This window comes from Ambystoma mexicanum, chromosome 3q, assembly GCF_040938575.1.
Source record: "Ambystoma mexicanum isolate Mex_15411 chromosome 3q, UKY_AmexF1_1, whole genome shotgun sequence".
NCBI classification, from domain to species: Eukaryota; Metazoa; Chordata; class Amphibia; order Caudata; family Ambystomatidae; genus Ambystoma; species Ambystoma mexicanum.
In genome coordinates this window covers 608,360,378-608,382,532 of record NC_090926.1, presented here as the reverse complement: position 1 = coordinate 608,382,532, position 22,155 = coordinate 608,360,378, and the positions used below count along the sequence as shown (strand labels likewise).

The 22,155-nt window shown below is 41.1% G+C and overlaps 1 protein-coding gene across 1 annotated transcript in view; it reads left to right on the top strand.

Annotated features, from left to right (window-relative positions):
- The window catches only part of LOC138582821 (myosin-4-like), a 44,081-nt gene that overhangs the window by 6,928 nt on the left and 14,998 nt on the right, over positions 1-22,155 (top strand). Inside the window, exons 4-25 of the mRNA XM_069654485.1 lie at positions 618-774; positions 2,657-2,684; positions 2,770-2,884; positions 4,155-4,247; positions 5,655-5,718; positions 5,812-5,910; positions 6,029-6,132; positions 8,346-8,484; positions 10,510-10,628; positions 10,722-10,871; positions 10,984-11,154; positions 11,920-12,223; positions 15,144-15,211; positions 15,310-15,397; positions 15,641-15,758; positions 16,602-16,725; positions 17,324-17,460; positions 17,950-18,205; positions 18,927-19,169; positions 19,862-20,038; positions 20,152-20,297; positions 21,248-21,338. Coding sequence (XP_069510586.1) covers positions 618-774; positions 2,657-2,684; positions 2,770-2,884; positions 4,155-4,247; positions 5,655-5,718; positions 5,812-5,910; positions 6,029-6,132; positions 8,346-8,484; positions 10,510-10,628; positions 10,722-10,871; positions 10,984-11,154; positions 11,920-12,223; positions 15,144-15,211; positions 15,310-15,397; positions 15,641-15,758; positions 16,602-16,725; positions 17,324-17,460; positions 17,950-18,205; positions 18,927-19,169; positions 19,862-20,038; positions 20,152-20,297; positions 21,248-21,338 — 2,991 coding nt within the window. The remainder of the gene's footprint in view (positions 1-617; positions 775-2,656; positions 2,685-2,769; positions 2,885-4,154; positions 4,248-5,654; positions 5,719-5,811; positions 5,911-6,028; positions 6,133-8,345; positions 8,485-10,509; positions 10,629-10,721; positions 10,872-10,983; positions 11,155-11,919; positions 12,224-15,143; positions 15,212-15,309; positions 15,398-15,640; positions 15,759-16,601; positions 16,726-17,323; positions 17,461-17,949; positions 18,206-18,926; positions 19,170-19,861; positions 20,039-20,151; positions 20,298-21,247; positions 21,339-22,155) is intronic.

Genomic DNA, 22,155 nt, shown 5'->3' with positions numbered 1-22,155 from the left:
CTATCTGGCAAGAGCAGCAGTTGTAGAACTTACTTTTGGGCCCTTAACACCACTCTATCCACAATTCAGAGCCTGCTGATAGTTCTACAAAAACCTTCTGTAACATGATCGTAAATTGGTTTACGAGACTGGTTCTGCTGCAGGATATTTTGTAGGACATTTTACACGAGAGTGTGCATAGTTGTGACACTAAGGGCACTTGGTTACACTTCTTCCACACTGCCAACTGGGATGGTCCCAGAATCTTTTGTAGTTTAAAATGTGGGCTCTTGACTAACATGGGCTTAGTGGAGGACAATCCTAGCAATGTGGCTACTAGAATTGTCGACGTAGCCTAGGAGAACCTAATATGATCCCCTATACATGGACCACTTTGCTTGCGTTCTGCTTTGTAGCACTCTAACCAGTATTCTAAACACTCCCTGTTCTCAGATGCATTCTGGGCCGCAAGGAATTAGCATTGCTTCTCAATCTTAAATGGTACATGCCATGTTCTCTCCCGTGTTTTCAGTTATGACACCAAAACTCTGCTTATAACCTATATTATGAAGTAGTAGCATTTTCTACAGGTTCGTTGCCCAGGTGGACGATGATAATCATTTTCTTGTGTTTCCCAGACATATTCAGGTCTCTTCTGTGCAACTGTCAACCCCTACAAGTGGCTGCCAGTCTACAACCCCGAAGTGGTGACCGGCTACCGGGGCAAGAAGCGCCAGGAGGCCCCTCCACACATCTTCTCCATCTCGGACAACGCCTATCAGTTCATGCTGACTGGTGAGTCAAATTATCGAATGGGGGGAGGGGCTATCAATATATTTATTTCTAACATTTAAGACTTATGAATTAAAACTGGCCAAAAGAAAATGCAACGCAGGAAACAACCGTTTATCTCGTATTGGAATTATTTTTCAAGCTATACAGCAGAGACATGCCCTCCTCTTGCCAGGGTGTGGGCTGTTTAGAGGGCACAGTGTGCAGACACCTAGAGAATGCTTAGCGCACACTGGGTAAAAGCACTTTCACGAGGAAAAAACACTTCTATGCTGCTCTCATGGTCTGATTCCTGTCATGGGCTTCTGATTAAGCAGCCGGGTGCCCTTGTTTCCCTGGAGACTGGTACAGTGGCCCCATAGGCTGGGCCTGGGAGTGTCATATCTAGTTCTGTGGCTTGCCATCTGCTGCCGGCTGCTCATACCCTCGGGAAGAGAGAGATGTCCCACCGGTAGGTCACACAAGCACCTATATACATCAAGTCCTGGGGGAAAGTTCAACATCAACCTAAAGTGAGTGTTAGAGTTCACATTAATGGGAAATACAAACACAGTCAACAAAGGACACATACACAAAAAGCCGGGCTAAACGCGTGCCTAAAAGACCCCTTCCAACCTGTGTGCAGTGCAAAAAATGCGGCTTCCTTGCATTCGATAAGACGGGTGCATGGTGCCTCCATATCCTGTTCTTGTCCAAGACACTTTACCCCCATATGATCTTTGCTTCTCCTGACCTTTACTCAGGGATGCCTCTTGCCTGCATTGGGTAGCAGGATGCTAGACTGGTGAATCAGTCCTGCTAATTCTGAGGTCTGGGGAGTCAAAGGTCGACATATAGGGCAACATATAGGGGCTGAGTTCAGGTGTGGGATGGCCAAGGCATTCCATATACTGTACCCAAGTCCGTATGATTAGCTGACGCGTGCGGGGCCCTGATTTTCAGTTTACTCGAACATTCAATGAAACCTGGTGCTTGCAGTATGTTTTTTGCAACAGGGGAGCATTTCTGTATCATTGAGATTAGACTGAGTATGATTCAGGATCTTGCGACCTGCAATGCCCAGAGAAAGCTTCAGAGCATTTTGTTGGAAAAAAAGGTTGATGGTGAAAAGCATTGATGGCAAACAAATGAGAGATGAAGGGGGTCTTTTGGCGGAATGTCTCAGCATTTGGGTCTCGGGTCTACTGCAGGCTTCCAAAAGGAATGAGAGAAGGCGAGGAGGTGGCTGCAGTGCTCAGAAAGAAACTACACGCCATTGTGGGGGGTGTGATGAGTACAGGGGTTCTGGCATCACAGCAGTTCACTAAAGTCATGCGTAGCCCTCAGGATCCTGCACATCTCATGCATTCACATGTATGTCCCACACCGTGGCAGATTTCTGGGTGTAGGCTACCAATAAAGGTGGAGCTACCCTCTTGGTATACCCATGGCCCATATAATGTTCTCTTCATATTGTTGTGATGGATGGCACACACAATGCGGCTTCTTTCCCACAGACTTATAATTTAATCAAGTGGCACAAATAGATTCTCTGTGCCTCCACTTTTTTATTGAGAAACATTTCCTGTTGGGCTGCCATGCTTCCAGTTGACACCCAATATCATGCAATCATGTATCACCTGCATCACTGTACACATCACCCTGGCAAGGGGGCATTTGAAATGTTTTCGGCAATTACAGACGCAAGCTCCCAGGTGTACTCACAAGTGACTATGCTTTGCTAGAGTGAATGGGAGTTGAAGTCCCCAACATCTGGAGGGCCACACAATGAGTGACCCCTCTGAAACAAGTAGCAATGATTTGTGGTACCATCTATGAAGCTATCAAATCCGTCTTTTAAGTATTCAAAATGTCATCTGATAAATCTGGTTCTCTTCTTCCCCAGACCGGGAAAACCAGTCCATCCTGATCACGTAAGTATGCGTCCAGGCCTTCCTTGTATTTGTAATGCTTCGCATTGTCCATCAGGATGCAACATGTGTGCGCTTCATTCCACAGCGGAGAATCCGGTGCTGGGAAGACTGTCAACACGAAGCGTGTCATCCAGTACTTTGCATCAATCGCTGCCTCCGGTGACAAGAAGAAGCAGGAGCCGACACCTGGGAAAATACAGGTATTGTAACAGCAACCCCTTTGCCAATTGTAGGTCTGTGATTCTTTAAAAATATGTAGTTCTTGAGAATTCTGCATAGGAACATATTGGAAAGCTATTCTGTGTTCTTGCTGATAAACCGTTGCGTTTGTTTGCAGCCCTCCAAATTCTTTAGTTAAGTAGTTGGAAATACAGCACCTAAAGGCAATTTAGTTGAATTATACCGCACACCGCTACCATTTGCATGGTCTCCAGGGGCAAGATTACAGAAAACTTGCACTGGGGCAGGTGCAAAGTTTGCACAGTATTAGCACTAGAGCAAAGTTTGTCCTATTTCTATAAACACTTGAAAATGTTAAAAAACCATTGCACCATGACAAGTGCAATTTGGCATGGTATAAGCACCAAGGCAAACATTTCCCGAGTACAAAGAAAATACATTTATGATGCCTATGTTATGTTATGTTATGTTACTAGTGCTATTCAGTATTAGCACTAAGGCAAACTTTGCCCTGGTGCAAAAATGCAGTGAAAAAGTATCTTTTTGTTCACATGGGTAATTGTTTCCCTAATGCTTATGACATGCCAAAATGCACTTGTCATGGTGCAATGGTTTCCTCATATTTCCAAGTGCAAACTCTGCCCTAGTGCAATCTGTGTAATCTTTGCACTTGCACCAGTGCAACACTTCTGTAATCTGGCCCCAGGTGTTCTAGATAAACAAATAAACACACACATAAACATTGTATATACACATATGCCCTCCCCCATACATGGATTTGTAAAAGGCAAGGTATGCAGTATACGTGCATAGTTAACTTAAAGGATAAAGACATGTACTTGCTTAGCTTAAAGTGGGGCCAGCGTGTTAAGAGTACTCTACGACTGGCATTTAAAGGGTGAAGTCACATTGGGCCTCAAAACCCAATCATACACTGCCAACCATCAAGAAAAATGATATTCTGGAAAATATGTTGATGATGATTGTGGATTGTGGAAGAATAACTTGGTTTTCACAATGGCACCTCTGCCACTCTAACTACTATGCTTCTTATAAAGTATAAATAGGCACAGAATCCTGGGACGCCCTGGATATATGTGCCCAATATACACCCCTTTACTAAAACAAACAAACCAGCATGCGGAGGGTGGTAGAGACACATGTGTTGGTGGTTGCGGTCCGCTCCGTGCTATTTACGTATCACACAAAGCGATCGATTCTATGTTTGTTGACTAAATAATCGATAAGAGAACTTGGGAAATGAATTTACTATGTTTATTTCGGCTCTAGGGCACCCTGGAAGATCAAATCATCTCAGCCAACCCGCTGCTGGAAGCCTTCGGCAACGCCAAGACCGTGAGGAACGACAACTCCTCGCGTTTTGTAAGTATTGATATTCCTCAGCTCTAAAGCAGACAGCAAGAATAAGTGATTTATAAATGCACCCTACACATAAAAGACTTCAAAGACAAAGGGCCGGATTTACAACCATGTTTAGACATGTGGAAATCCCATTGAAAACGTTTTGGTAAATCAGCCCCAAAGACTGTTTAACGTATTCGTGTAAGGAGCTAACATGCAGCATGGACCATGTCCAGCAGAGACTCTTGCACTCAGTAGCACTATTTGCATATCAAGAAGTTGTTCCATGTACAGGACACATTCTATTAAGGAGAGGACATGCAGCATGGACCATGCCCAACACAGACTCTGGCACTCAGTAGCACTATTTGCATAGAAAGATGTTTTTCCATGTACAAGACATATTTATATAATGAGGGGGCATGCAGCATGGACCACATCTGATGCAAAATATTCCACTTAGGAGCACTATTTTCATAGCAAACAGTTACTCCAGGAGCAGCACATATTTTTAAAGGAGAGGACATCCTCTTAGTTGCACTGTTTTCCCACAGCAAAGTTCCTGCAGATAGGCGAGAAATTGATTCAGTGGAAACCCCACATCCATAGGTTGATCTCGTGATGCATGTTGATTGGGGGCCTGATTCAGATGTGATAAAAAGTGTGTGGAAAACCGACATTCTCCCCTCCAGTTTCCGGCACCATCACTCTGAGGTGGGTGCAAATATTGGAGGGGATATGTTGTGCTTTTCAGCAGCAAACGCTGATAAAAATCGCATGTTGTAGGGGAAACATCTGCTCCTGTGACATCGTGAGCATTTCTTAATAGACTGCCACTTTTCTAGTTTAAGAAACTTTTTTAAAACTTTCATTAAAATATAAAACTGATGCTGCAGTCTAAGAAATGCATTGTTTAAAGGGGAACAAGTGTGCAGTGGAGTTTAACGGCACCTCATAGTTACCGTATTTGTACTCCTTTTTTTTATGGTGCTAACCCATTGCTACTGGAAGGAAAATCCTCTCCGTGTGGCTGCCCTGCATTCCTGACGGTTGCTAGGGCTCTTGTCAAGCCATAAATCAGGCACCTGCAAAGCCCGAAGCTTTAGTGTTCCTGCACCACATTCGTTCTTCATCAGAATATGGTGTTTGTAAGTAAAGTATTCCTCCATAATGGAAGAACACTTTCTTACATTTGCACGCACCTCAGAATCGGCCCCTTGGTGTGTTGCTTTAAGTGTCTAATTGTGATCATTTGATTTTGCAAACACTTTATTATTCTTTTATTTTACTCTACGAGATTTAGTGGAAAACTGTGATATTAGAAATGTGTATATTATTCAACATTCCAAAGTAAACCAATTCCTCCCAATTCAGGATCTCTGAGGGAACGTGACACAAATTGACATATGCCTATTTATAATTCCACAGGGTAAATTCATCAGGATTCATTTTGGGGCTACAGGAAAACTGGCCTCTGCTGATATTGAAACATGTAAGACCCAGCGAGTCACTTAATCACCAGATCCGCTGATCTGCCAGTACCATGTTGTGCATTAAATAATTGATGCTATTTTTTTGTGAATAGATCTTCTGGAAAAATCCAGAGTAACATTCCAGCTGTCAGCCGAAAGGAGTTACCACATCTTTTACCAGGTCATGTGCAACAAGAAGCCGGAGCTCATTGGTGCGTAGGCAAAATGACACAAAAAACAAAAATTGCTTGCATGATTATGACCATTCTGTATAATTTACAACACATGCACATTTCAAATTTAAACTTGACTATAACAATTTCCCCACAGATATGCTCCTCATTACAACCAATCCCTATGATTTTGGATTTGTGAGTCAAGGCGAGATCACCGTGGCCAGCATTGACGACGCAGAGGAGTTAATGGCTACAGATGTAAGTACATTTAGTCCGGCTCTGTCACTCGGCGGTGTGCATGGGGAGCTCTGGAAATAATGCAGGGATGATTGCATCCACACCGTTCAGCCCATGCTACTCAATACCCTCTCTCTGTAAGGGATGGGCTGAAAGGCCCATGAGCTTCTGTCTTGGGGCATTGCATTTCACCAGCCTCACTGCAATGCCTCATATACATTAAAGATCCTTAATATTCCTGCAGGACATTTGCTCAGATGCTCATGCCTGGAAAGGGAGTTCATTGTATGAGTGCATGCAGTCCTTTACCACCATGCATGTCTCCCCTGCTCAGCCTTTTACCATCATGCTTATATCTCTTGTACATCCCTTTACCATCATGCGTATATCTCTTGTACAGCCCTTTACCATCACACATACCTCTCTTGTACAGCCCTTTACCATCATGCATACCTCTCTTTTACAGCCCTTTACCATCATGCATACCTCTCTTGTACAGCCCTTTACCATCATGTATACCTTTCTTGTACAGCCCTTTACCATCATGCATACCTCTCTTGTACATCCATTTACCATCCTGCATACCTCTCTTTTACAGCCCTTTACCATCATGCATACCTCTCTTGTACACACCTTTACCATCATGTATACCTTTCTTGTACAGCCCTTTACCATCATGCATACCTCTCTTGTACATCCCTTTACCATCATGCGTATATCTCTTGTACAGCCTTTTACCATCATGCATACCTCTCTTGTACAGCCCTTTACCATCATGCATACATCTCTTGTACATCCCTTTACCATCATGCGTATATCTCTTGTACATCCCTTTACCATCATGCATACCTCTCTTGTACATCCCTTTACCATCATGCATACCTCTCTTTTACAGTCCTTTACCATCATGCATACCTCTCTTGTACAGCCCTTTACCATCATGTATACCTTTCTTGTACAGCCCTTTACCATCATGCATACCTCTCTTGTACATCCCTTTACCATCATGCGTATATCTCTTGTACAGCCTTTTACCATCATGCATACCTCTCTTGTACAGCCCTTTACCATCATGCATACATCTCTTGTACATCCCGTTACCATCATGCGTATATCTCTTGTACATCCCTTTACCATCATGCATACCTCTCTTGTACATCCCTTTACCATCATGCATACCTCTCTTTTACAGTCCTTTACCATCATGCATACCTCTCTTGTACAGCCCTTTACCATCATGCATACCTCTCTTGTACATCCCTTTACCATCATGCGTATATCTCTTGTACAGCCTTTTACCATCATGCATACCTCTCTTGTACAGCCCTTTACCATCATGCATACATCTCTTGTACATCCCTTTACCATCATGCATATATCGCTTGTACAGCCCTTTACCATCATGCATACCGCTCTTGTACATCCCTTTACCATCATGCGTATATCTCTTGTACAGCCTTTTACCATCATGCATACCTCTCTATTCCAGCCCTTTACCATCATGCATATATCTCTTGTACATCCCTTTACCATCATGCACACCTCTCTTGTACACCCTTTTACCATCATGCATACCTCTCTCGTACATCCCTTTACCATCATGCATACATCTCTTGTACATCCCTTTACCATCATGCATACATCTCTTGTACAGCCCTTTACCATCATGCATACCTCTCTTGTACATCCCTTTACCATCATGCGTATATCTCTTGTACAGCCTTTTACCATCATGCATACCTCTCTTGTACAGCCCTTTACCATCATGCATACATCTCTTGTACATCCCGTTACCATCATGCGTATATCTCTTGTACATCCCTTTACCATCATGCATACCTCTCTTGTACATCCCTTTACCATCATGCATACATCTCTTGTACAGCCCTTTACCATCATGCATACCTCTCTTGTACAGCCCTTTACTATCATGCATACCTCTCTCGTACATCCCTTTACCATCACGCATACATCTCTTGTACATCCCTTTGTACAAGAGATGTTACCAGTATTCTATTTCTGGAATTATGAATTAATTTCCCAGGAAAAAGTTCAAGTGAATAGTCACCACTGAACTCAGACACTATAGAACTTGATATTTAGGCATACAATATGACAGCCATGCTGGAAAATGTGTCTATTTGTTATATTAGGTGAAAATAATAGTTCTAGTTATGTATACCTTTATTGCAAAATTAAAACAAAATGTCTGAGGGTCTTTTTCTTACACCCAGAGTGCTATCGACATCCTGGGCTTTAATTCAGAGGAGAAAGTGGGTATCTACAAGCTGACCGGCGCAGTGATGCACCACGGCAACATGAAGTTCAAGCAGAAGCAGCGAGAGGAGCAGGCGGAACCCGACGGCACGGAAGGTATAAACTGTGGAAATAAGTTACAGTATTTGTCTCTACTACTGCTGGAGACTAGTCACCTGCCTTTGATCCGTACATTCGGAGGGGGAAGGCATATGTGACAGGAATTGAAAATGGGCACTCTGCTTGCTCTATGAGGCATTTGCAGCCAAAGAATGTGATGGGTGGAAGGTTGTGACAGGCATTGCTCTGGGCCACCTCCCACATCATTGTTTTTAAGCCTGTCTGCGTCATCGCAGAGTCGAGCAGCCGTATGCAAGGCAGTCTTAGTCTTGCTACCAATGGGAGTGGTCTAGTCCGAACTGCTAGGCCACCCCCCCTCTGCACAGAAACACAAGCAAATCCAGGCGTGTTTCAGCCTGGTTGGGCCTCATCAACGAGGTGCAGCATGGTTCTTTTCAGCCATCATTCCTTTTGTTTTGCTATAAGGAATTTGCAACAGCAGAATTTAATGTGGACTGGAGTAGATGGAGAAACTGGGCAGTAATGATGTGCTGTGCCCGGTTTCAGGCACAGCTCACCATCATACTTTTATGGAGGATACTTTTTTATGGCCCAAATATATGTGATGTATACATCTGACATATACATGTATATTGACAACACCAAGAATGTTATTGTGGGTTTAAAAAGGTTTGAAATAAAAAAAACTTTCACCTGAAATTTGAAAATAGGAAAGTCCATTTGAGCCACGTCACACATTCCACAATGCCACATAGTAGCTATCACTGGAAGTTTACCTCCAGTTCTGAGCCACAACAGTAAGACATTCTGGGTATGCAAATTAGCTCAAATGCAACCTTTTTCTCCATACAATTGTCTCTGTCTAAGAGGGCAATGCTACGTTATACATGGTATATATTATATATGTCACACATAACATATATTAAATACCAAATAAGGTCATGTACGTATGCAGTACGCATGTATCACAGATATTACACTAATTGAAATGTATGATATATGGGGGCCTGATTTACAGAAATGTTTTCAATGGGACTTTCATTTTGTAAATCAGGCCCGTATGTCTTTTAGGTTCTTATATGTGTACTACCAGTCCTTAACTGCCAGCCAAAACTCAGCACTTCTGCCACATTCAATAAACACAGGGTTTGTGGTAGACAGAAAAATAAGCCACAGAAATTCATGGCTTCTTTAAAAGTCGGTCTTTTGCTCCTAGCCTTTGGACCCCGTTCCCACAGCATGGGCCTTGTAAGGTTCCTCTTGTAAGGAAGCTTCCAGCTGCCACATGCCTGATATTTACAATTTAAATGGAGAGGCAATGTGGTTGCATACTGTAATGCACACTGTGTGCTTCACTGAATGAAACCAGGATATTTTGTGTCTCTGAAGGAGGGTATTTATCTTTGATACCTTACCCAAGCCACTTTCAAGGATCTGCTTTCTCACACACAGCCTCACACGCACAGGCGAGTTAGACACATAATCTGTTTTTTCCTAATGTGTGTGTTTAGGGGTGCTGATGAATCGTCTTCTTGGTTCTGGATTATCAGCCTGTACACAGAGGAACACAGCACGCAAAGCCGAAAATATGTTGATGATTTTACTCCAAACTTTGTGTAGCGTCAGATTTGGAGTTTGAACTATTGGTAGTATGATGCAAAGCATATAAGTGTGCAAGGTTTGAAATCAGTTGATCTAATGCATAACAATGTTTCATTTGACTTCAGTATCAAAAATACAGTATTGACATAGATCGGAAACTCCAACAAAATAGTAACAGTTTTCCAGTGGCTTTTGGAAACGTGTCCAAACGTAATGTTAGTATTTACATAATGTATAGCAATAGATATGAAACAATGTAATGCTACATAAGGCTGTAACCTTTTTTATGCCACCTATTTGATGTACCTGCCTATTCCTGAATGTAACTGTGTCATAAAACGAATCTGTAACCAATCTCGTAAGCTAATGCGCCTATATGCCTTTGGGCTTTGTGCACTGTATAAATGACATGTAAATGAATAAATACATGCATGAAATAACCTATATCCTTGATTGCAGTGGCTGACAAGATAGCCTACCTGATGGGTCTGAACTCTGCAGATCTGCTGAAGGCTCTCTGCTACCCACGAGTGAAGGTTGGCAATGAATACGTCACCAAAGGTCAAACTGTCGCCCAGGTACAGTAGCGTTGCCCCCATTTGCTATGTGAAACCCAAGGTGTTCTGAAAACCAAAGAAATACTCATTGACGCTATAATTCTCTCTGATCAGGTGTACAACAATGTCGGTGCTTTGGCCAAATCTGTCTATGAGAAAATGTTCTTGTGGATGGTCATTCGCATCAACCAGCAGCTGGACACGAAGCAAGCGCGACAGCACTTCATTGGCGTCCTGGACATTGCCGGCTTTGAGATCTTTGATGTAAGTAAATTATGCGATCACTGCAGCTGTAACATACAAATGCTAAAGTGTCACTCGATTACATGCATGAAATTTCAAATCAACTAAAATATCCTGTATCTTAAATGTTCAGTTCAACACCCTGGAGCAGCTGTGCATCAACTTCACCAATGAGAAGCTGCAACAGTTCTTCAACCACCACATGTTCGTCCTGGAGCAGGAGGAGTACAAGAAGGAAGGCATTGAGTGGGCGTTCATCGACTTTGGCATGGACCTGGCCGCCTGCATTGAGCTCATTGAGAAGGTATGGTTGGTGTGCTGCTCTTAACCAAGATTGTGAGGCCTGAATCAGTGACTGTTAGTTTCAAGATAATATATGACAACATACCTTGCTGCTTCTCCCCATGGGTAAGAAACTACAGCAACTCTGAAACTAGGTAAACCTGTATTAGTTTGGAGCTTTTTTATGGTATACCAGAGTCCCAATGGAGGCTTCTGAATACATTCACACTTATTACACACAAGGCAAAAGAGAGAGTACACCAGAGGAATACAATTCATCTAATAGCAGGCATCACTTAGGATAACATGAACATTCATCCTCTAACGCTAGAGATCTCTGAGCTCTATTACACTTTGTCTACAGCAATTAAACAAAGAAGCAGAACGGGAGCACCTATTTCCATGCAATTAGAAAGAATTAAAGGGAAAGGGTGTGAATATCTAGTCACTAATCTGAAGATGGATCATGATCTACTGCGTGAGATCTCAGAGCTTATTTCTTTATTTGCCAATGAATTACTAGATACCAGCCTTCTTTCAAACCAATGTTTGGGGCCCTTGGAGGGAAGATGAGCCTGGATTAATTCATAATCAACTTGGTACATTTCAAGAATGATTAACAAAAGCCCCTTAGAGGTGCAATAAGCCAAGCCTCTGCCATTTACCCCACATTAACCCTTTTCACTTAATGTTCTAAGGTTTTACTGACAAACTGCAACAATTCTGTGTGTAAATGTTTAAAACTTCTTTATTCTAAGCTATGCCCATGTTTTCCCCCATCCTCTAGCCCATGGGCATCTTCTCCATCCTGGAAGAGGAGTGCATGTTCCCTAAGGCTACAGACACATCCTTCAAAAACAAGCTCTATGACCAGCATCTGGGCAAGTGCAACAACTTCCAGAAGCCCAAGCCTACCAAGGGCAAGGCCGAGGCACACTTCGCACTGGTGCACTATGCCGGCACCGTGGACTACAACATCAACGGCTGGCTGGAGAAGAACAAGGACCCACTGAACGACTCTGTGATCCAGCTCTACCAGAAGGCCTCTGTGAAGCTCTTGTGTTTTCTCTATGCCAGCCATGGAGCTGAAGGTACTTTAATTAGGACATTTGATAATGGAGGAAGACTGTTTTACTTTTAGATGAAACCCAAAGTATTGCTTGTGCTGTATGCCATTCCTAAAAGTTGATCTGCATAAATATTAATTACAATAATTCATAGAACAAACATAATAATGTCTACCTTTCTACTGCAATAGGTTTATTACATGCTGTGCAAGAACATTGCTTTTTACAGGCTGTCAATCAATTGAGGGAAATCCTTTACTCATTTTGTTCTGAATGTTCAGAGGTGATTGCTAAGAAGAGGGAACTATGGTTACATAGAATAGCAGTGTGTTCTGATAGTATACAAAGGTGTCCAGTCATACTTTCGAAAAAATAGTTTCGACATACAAAAGTTCCGAATACAAATTTTCGAATGAAAAAGTTTCGAATGCATTTTTTCATGTTTTAGGTATTATTTTAGTTTCGTATAGATATATATATATATATTTTTTAAAGGAATTGGGGGTTGGAGGGGAACCACCCCATACATTTTATTTTTTTCAAATGCATTCAAAAATTCTGAACCGTATACAAAGATACAGGCAATCATTGGGTACTTCCACAGATTACACTGTCAAATTAACATTGTTATAACATCACAAACCCAAGATGGCGACCATTAGTGAGGTAACATGTTACACAAAGATGTGCACTGAATTACATCAGGAGATTCCTGTGAGCATTTCAGTTTTGTGTCTTTTAGCCTTATTTCTGCTTCACAGAGCCCAACACTGAAGCAAACATCTGTGTGATGCCATTGAGCCAGACTATGTGGATCATATTTATATGTGATAATCTAAGGTTTTGGGCATCTCCAGTTTTGATGTGGTTTTAGGCTTTGTGAATCAGGTATAAGGTTAGCAGGTGCAAATCAGGCATACTGACTGGCATCACCTCTTTTACTCCAGTGCAAGTCTTTGTAAATCAGTCCTGTTGTGCTTGAGTCCCCTTATCAATATCACTAGCAATAGATAAACAGGGCAGACCCGTAAGAAGAAAATAGGCATTCTTCTTCAGATATCTACCAATAATGCACGTTTCGCAACAAAGTTTAAGTTTGTATGGGTACATGTGATACGGTTTTCCCAATCTCTACCAATGCATAACGAGTTCATCTATTACGGGTGACTGTCAATCAAAGCCCCGGATGCTATATAATAATAAGACACGGTTCATGGAATGGGTGACCACAAGAAACAAAAGGGAGACATTTTGATTGGAGGACCTCTGTCAGGTGTCAATACAACACACATATTATCAAAAATGGGCTGTGTAAAACAATTGTTTGGGAATGATTTTCAAATACACAAATCAAACGAATAAACAAGACTATCAAAAAGGATCAGTTTTGTTTCTTATGACACTCAGTTCCCACAAGCCCTTCCACCGGGACTAAGGTCTAAGAGTAGACTTAATCGATGCTCTGACTCCACCAGCTACCCTGTGGTCATAACCACTCCAGATCATCATCAGTATGTACGACATTCCCTCGGAATCTTGAACCAACGTCCAAAGCACAAACTAGACTAATCCCCGTACAGTTGGCACGGTGAGCAAATACCTCTTTGTAGTCAAACTAGCATTGGGTTGGTTGATCTACTGAATAGTCGAATCAAGTTATGTTTTTAGAACCTCCACAATGAATATAGGTGACAAACATGTACATGTAATGGATTTCAAGGCATACTATTTCCATATATTTTTGATCATTCTAAACACACGGTTCGATTTTACTCTACAGTGGTTACAGTCTAGCCGTATAAAATCAGCAATATTTAAAATTCCACATGAGCATATTCTACATGAAGACTGAGCTACAAATGAACAGATATGCAAATTCTGCCTAAAATATAAGTATGCTAGTTTCCATTTAAGGAAGTTGCAATATGTGTTAATAAACTCAGGCATTTTAAACATGTTTACAGATTTGACAAGGAATGTTCTTTAAGTTACAGTGACTTGTATGAATTGAAGTATAATTGGTGTTCATTGGGACAATAGGCTACCACTATAAAAACGCTAGATGGAAATTTAGAAATAGAAAGCCCATACACCATAGCTGTGATAGACAATGGTATGAAAGAGAGTTAATGATGTCCCCTCCCTTCTTGTTAAGCCTCTGCGTTCTGAAGTTGCACGCGTAACAGATGATCACTAGGGTGTTCTTCAAATGCTAGCAAGAATCTATCCATGTGCAAATCATCTAGTCTCCAAAAATGGGTACCCACAGCCTTCATGCATCCATTGGCAGCATCACCTCGGCAATAGGATAGGAGACCTGGGAGTAGCTCCCCATCTTTTGCAAATCCCTTCACGCCAATGAATTGAAATCACTCCAATAATGGTGTCTGGTAAAATGTTTCAGTGTATGGTGAGAGCTGTCCTGATGGGGGTATAGGTGGAGGGACACCCGAGACAAGATCCCCCATTTGGGCATTAAGGCAAGATTATGAGTTCAATCCGTGCTCTAGCCTAACAATGAAGGCATTGAAAGCACCTGTTTGCATTTACGAATTAAATGAAAAACGTTTTTTGAAGAATTATTATGGATTGGTAGGTTAGCATCAAAAGAGAAATAGTAACTAAACTAATATGGAATACATTGTAAGATAACATACAAAACACTGCATTAACGCCCCCATCCCCCTCTCGTCCAAAATACGATTGGCCTTATTTACAAATGTGTTTTTCAATGGGAACATCCTATTGAAAAACACTGTAAATCAGGCCCTATGTATCGATTATGTCCATGTGAAAAAACCTAATCCATAAACACGTGCAAAGGACACATTTACCTCATCCTAAATGGGGTTTAACATATTTTGCAGTGCCCCTGAGGCAATCAATCATGTGTGATTAAACTCAACAAATATTTGACCGTGCAAATGCTTGTTTTTCATTCAAGAGGGCGCTGGCAAGAAGGCCGGCAAGAAGAAGGGTGGCTCTTTCCAGACTGTGTCTGCACTCTTCAGGGTGAGTCATTTCTTCTCAAGAATGAACTCTTTTTTTCCAGTTCCAATGCGCCAAATGTACCCCTAAATGCTGACATGCGCTCTTCCTTCAAACTACAGGAAAACTTGAACAAACTGATGTCCAACCTGAGAAGCACCCACCCTCACTTCGTGCGCTGCCTCATCCCCAATGAGACCAAGACACCCGGTGAGTGACAGCATTGACAGTATTGACAACACTCAGACATGTTCATTTGTAAAGCAGATACGCTGACGGATTACCTCAACCGGTATTCCAGGTACATGTTTAGTTGACAATCATATCACAGTTTATTGATTTATTAAGATATGACTAGGTTTCATATATTCATGTTGAGGAATTATATTAGATTGCAATATTTAGATTCAAAATGTTGACACCGACTTAGTCTGTTATCTGCATTGTTTTAAGGTGTCATGGATCACCACCTGGTTATTCATCAGCTGAGGTGTAACGGGGTGCTGGAGGGCATCAGAATCTGCAGAAAGGGATTCCCCAGCAGAATCATTTACGGGGACTTCAAACAACGGTAAATGGGGCATGCAAAATATCTGTGAACTGATAAATAACTACATCATGTGGAACATTATGTCTTATTACGTCTGAAAAATGTATGTGTGTACATTTCTCTTGATGAGATCTCTGAAATTATATGAGTGGTCTTTCTCCGAGTTGAGCATAGGGCAGGCTCATAAAATAGTTTGCTATTGATATACAGAGAACTTTATTTAGGCGTTTGCTTATTGCAATTTGTATTGTGTACATGCATAGAGGCAAGAACTGGGATTAGATGGGTGGATGGAGAACAGGTCAGGGAGCCTTTACGGCATGACCAAGGTTGCTTTCTAGAGTCTCATAACACGATCAACTAAGACACAGTTTCAGCTAATGAAAAATGGTTTCAGCTCCATCTTCAAACGAAACGTAGTTACGGAAACACATTGCACTCCTACACAATTCACTTTACTCACAGCAACTACACCATATATATATATATATATATATATATATATATATATATATATATATATATATATATATTCCTTGTTTATATTCATCTACAAAGTAGAGGACGTTTAATACACTCTTTTCTGTATGTACATGAGACAAAGAAATTGAAATATGCTTTGATGTTAACGTTATTTGTCCAAACATCTATGGAAATTGAAGTTCATATTGTAAAAATGTTGAACACTTTGGAGCACAAGCTGCGTTTTTCTTCAGACCACATGCCCTGGTTTTGCATAGCTGATGATCATTCGTATGCTTTGCCAATATATGCATAATTATTGTAGACTGGTCCTTCAGTTGTCATCACAAGGTGCATGTTTTTCACAATAATGTATAAATACATGTTTCTTATCATCTACAGTTACAAAGTCTTAAATGCCAGTGCTATCCCAGACGGGCAATTTATTGACAGCAAGAAGGCTTCTGAGAAACTACTTGGCTCCATTGATATTGATCATACTCAGTACAAATTTGGACACACCAAGGTAAATATTTCAACTTTTCTTTTCAGTGCTTCCCAACTAATTTGTGTTGCATGTTTGGGCTCCATTGAGATCTTAAAATATGGACATTTGTCTGCTTGCTTTATATTTGCTTTATATTTTCTATATTTCACATCATTATTTTTGAGTATTTGAGAGTATGTGGCCTGTCAGAATTAGATATTCTCTTCTTAGCATTTTCAAATATGTTGATGTTTGCTTAGTCTGCTACACTGCAGAAAATCCAATGAATTTCCTTATAAATATAATATAGTAGAAAGCTAAACAAACATTGAGAATCACATATAGAACAACAGCCTGTAAAAGAACAAAGTACAGCTGCCTAAATGCATAGTAGCTGTATGAATGCAGAAGGACACACGATGGACTTCAGACTGTTACATATATGTTACATAATTCAGCAGTCGATGAATGCTGAGACGTCCCCCGAAAAGGTTAATAAAAACCTTTGCTATCAAATGTTTACCTGTTCATATTTATGTATCAAGAATTTGCTTTGATATTAAGAAAATACATAGGTGGATAGCATTACCAGGACTTATGAAAATATCATGTCTAACCAACTAATTTTGTTCTAAAGGTATTCTTCAAAGCTGGTATTCTGGGCGTTCTTGAAGAGATGAGAGATGAAAAATTAGCTGAACTGATCACAAAAACTCAGGCCATGTGCAGAGGATTTCTGATGAGAGTAGAATTCCAGAAGATGATGCAAAGGAGGTAAACCCCATTCACATGAGAACATTAATTTACAGTATGTATGGAAAGCTCATCAAAAGTTAGTTTTGCATTTGTTGGAATGACCGAGGTATAGAGGATTACATTATTTATCTGTTTTTTAAGTTGTACTCCGTTAGTACAGTCTGTGGCATTATCCTTCTGCAGAGCGTGTATAGCATACCACTTGGAGCACTGTAATATTTTGCAAAGAGGCATTTTGACCTGTCCATTTCTCACTATTTCTCACTTGGTATTTCCTGGCCTCCATTGGAACGACCTGTTTTAAATATGAAAAACATGTGTTTTTAATGAGGCTGCTTCAAATGAACCCATAAGTACATACTAATCCTCACAACATGTGCAATGTAGACAAATACATCCATTCTTTTGAAACTACTTCAACAAAGACATGTTTTGATGTTTAATTGAACATCAAATCTCCATTGGGGTGAACATACTCCATCAATACATTTGTTGATTCATTTTTAGGGAGTCCATCTTCACCATTCAGTACAATGTCCGCTCCTTCATGAATGTCAAACATTGGTCATGGATGAAGCTCTACTTCAAGATTAAGCCCCTCCTGAAGAGCGCCGAGTCTGAGAAGGAGATGGCCAACATGAAGGAAGAGTTTGAGAAAACCAAAGAAAGTTTGGCTAAATCCGAGGCAAGAAGGAAGGAACTGGAAGAGAAAATGGTTGCTGTCATGCAGGAAAAGAATGACCTGCTGCTTCAAGTCCAGTCCGTAAGTTCTAACTCTAAAACAAGAACAATATTCTAATCTCATAACCTACAAAGGCAATACAAAAAGTAAAGATTGTTCTATGAAAAGTGAAATAACTGAATTGAACCCATTTGTTCAAATTTACATTGAAATAGGGGAGAAGATCATCGTTTCACGGTTGCGACACCATGGCCCACTTAAACATAACATATATAGTTTAATTGTTAGCAGGCACCGTCAAACAAGCAGCTGTTAGGGGCGTGGTAGAACAATGGGCAACACAAAGAAGTGATGAAAACAGCTGGCATCACAGGATGAAACAGCATTTTGGGTCATGGTGTATTAGGGAGAGCCAGGGGGATGGGGATGATGAGGGAGCTGGGCTGGGGGATTAGGGTGCAAGGTGTGGGAGTAGGAAGAGGCCAACCCTGTGCAACAAAAAGAAGGCCTGCAATGGAGAGACACATGATAGGAAGGTCCACATCTCTAATTTAATTTAACTGTGACCTGAATGCAATGCTTATTTCTCAATAACAGGGCACATTACCTGCTGCAGATTCCCTTAAATGAGGAGGAAACGATCACTTACAAATATTGAAGTATAATGTATAGGACTCCAATTACACTGTCTTATCTTTATGTTATTAAATGACATATAACTAACGTTATTTAGTCACATTCGAAAACCATGAATGGTCTATATTACATTTGTGCTTGTGTAATTTTATTTAAAATCTCATAGGAAACAGAAAATCTGTCGGATGCTGAGGAAAGATGTGAGCAGCTCATCAAAAGCAAGATTGGCCTGGAGGCTAAAATTAAGGAAATTACCGAAAGGCTGGAGGATGAAGAAGAATCCAACGCTGAGCTGACCGCCAAGAAGAGGAAACTCGAGGACGAGTGCTCCGAGCTCAAGAAGGACATCGACGACCTCGAGCTGACACTGGCCAAAGTGGAAAAGGAGAAGCATGCCACTGAGAACAAGGTAACATATATGTTTTTATTTGACTTAGGAAACACCCAAAAAAGATTTTGATCAAATTATTAGGCCATTCTTTGCCGATTGACGAAAAGCACACAATGAGAGGTGCCTTCTTGCTTATTGTGAGCTTACTTAGAATGTGCATACTTAGTCGCAGGTGCCACAAGTGTTACCAAGATAAGCAAACTCAATGTTTACAAAGAAGTTGAAAACTTTAGTTTCGACCCATTCAGCATTTTGAAAAATAGTGTGTAAATGCGAACTATTAAAACTAAGAAAACATGGAGGAAGTTGCCTGTGAATAAGGAGCGAATTGCACAAAATGTTGAGCTTTGTTGATTAGAACAATCAGACCTGAAATGCAAATCAAGGCTATGGTACCTGTTGGCCCAACACTGTGGTCTTTCTGTAAGTCAAATTAACTAAGTTCACATGTTTTTGTTCAGGTTAAAGTCTCATCTTTAAGAGTGAACATAATTGCTAGAACATTTTTGGGAGTTCTTATTTTCTGCTTAAATATGACCCCAACCAACATTGAAAACTCCACACCAAATATTTGCTGGTTCAAAACAAACAGCACTTTTCTGGAACATTTTTATGAGATGTCCTTGTGACAGGCCAGTGCTGAAATGCCGCTGGGATTCTGAATGATGTATGCACTTAAGATAAGATGAATTATTCATTTGCAATCACAGGTTAAGAATCTTACTGAAGAAATGGCCATCTTGGATGAAAATATAGCTAAGCTCTCCAAGGAGAAGAAGGCTCTCCAAGAAGCTCATCAGCAGACCTTGGATGACCTTCAAGCGGAAGAAGACAAAGTCAACACTCTAACCAAAGCAAAAACTAAACTGGAGCAGCAAGTGGATGATGTAAGTCACCTCCCATAGAGAAAACTACAGCTGTTCAATGACAGATAACAATATCTCTCACTGTTGCCTGGCATAATAACAATGATGAGTTCCTCCGTTCTCCCTTACTGTAGCTTGAAGGTTCCCTGGAACAAGAGAAGAAGCTTCGCATGGACTTGGAAAGAGCTAAGAGGAAGCTTGAAGGTGACCTCAAATTGGCCCAGGAATCTCTTATGGACATGGAAAATGACAAGCAACAGCTCGATGAAAAGAATAAAAAGTAAGTGTATTAAAGGTTGCAAACAGGAAAGAGAATTTCATCAAGAAACAGATTGGAATGACAAGTGATGTGTGACCTATAGTAATTGAGGGCCATTGCCAAACATGCAGTCAGTAGCCAGTGGTAGCAGTAGTGAACGTGCAGTAAACACGCAGTAACTGAAATTGCAGGTTGGCTTCACTCGGCCTGCACTACCAGTGATCTTGATTAGAGAACCCTGCATGGAGAGATAACTAGTACATGTATAGGGATAGTATGGGTGGGGCAACATATTTTCGTCAAACTCCTTCAGGATTGTGTACTTTGCAAAACTACATAATCATTGCATAGTGCAATAGTGTTCAATTAATCTCCACACAGCAAGGAATGTATCAATTGTACGTACCATAGCTCCATTATATGTCAGGTAGATACAGACTTTCACGTATCCATTGCTATTCTCCTCTTTAGTGGTAATTCAGTGGCGTAGCTTTCCGGGATAGAGAGTAGCTCATTTAGTGGTAACTAAACATTCGTTCATGTGGTAGATTTCAACTCAATCACTTCATCCCAACAAAGCCCAGCTATGGTATAGTGAATTGGTCACATGGTTTGCAACTTCTTATTAAAAACGGATTATCGACACAAGCTAAAACAGTATTTTGGACAACCACTAAGTTAATAATTCTACTTGCTTCAAAAAAGAGGGACAACTGCAACATTTCAACTCACATATCACTTTTAGGGTGATCTGTGAAAACTGTTTCTTGGCCACAAAACATATACATGTTGAGGAAAGATGAAATGACATCATTGTGCTCATCAGAGTTTTAAGGTGCATAGTACAGGAAACGTGTGTAAGTGTGCACAACACTGCAGTTAATTAACCAGTTTTTGTTCCACCAGGATTATGAATGGTGATAGACAAATCTTGCTCATGTGAATGTGCTTAACTTGTTTCATTTGATCAGGAAGGAGTTTGAAATCAGTCAATTCCAAAGTAGGATTGAGGATGAGCAGATCCTTGGTGTGCAACTGCAGAAGAAGATCAAGGAGCTGCAGGTATGTTTTAATATTTCTGATTTCTGATTCTGATTTCTGAGAACAGGAAGAGCATAGTGTCTCCCACAGATTCAGATTGAAAAGCTTGGAATTAGGATGCAGTGAGTAACTGCACAGAATAGACTGCACTGTTATGCCATCCTGCCAACTTTCCGGGACTCTGGCTGTGTCCCATCACTTGACTGCACTAGTACGGGGTGACCATTTCCATAAGCACCTCTTTGAGTTGACGATTGCATTCTAAGCGAAGCCAGGATGTATACTGGAAGTGGTCACAAAGAGGAGAAGCATGTTGGCATACAACATCTCCTAAACTTGTTTGGCATTTGCCAAGGACTTTAAGAAGTTCACCTCCTCCCATCACAAACTGCTAATATAATAAACACCAGTCACTGGTGGGTGAAGGGCGGTGAAAAAATCATGCATCACCACCGAAACCATCAAAGGTGCACTCATCAATGCGAGATCTGTAGTCGCCCATGCCCTAGACATAGCCGACATTATTTCCTTCAATGATCTCGACTTCATAGCTATTACAGAGACCTGGCTCCACCCAGCGTCTGGCCCCTCTCTATCACTTGCTATACCCAATGACTATACCATCTACCGTGCAGACAGACAAACAGCTAAAGGTGGTGGAGTAGCCATTATTGCAAAAAGCTCCATCAACATAAGACACATACAAAACCAATCACGGCCATCAGCGGAACTACTCACCCTCAAACTATACACAACGCACACAAGCACTATCACCATCCACCTCATTTACAGACCGCCAGGCCCTATACTATCCTTTAATGACGACATAGCCCTTTTA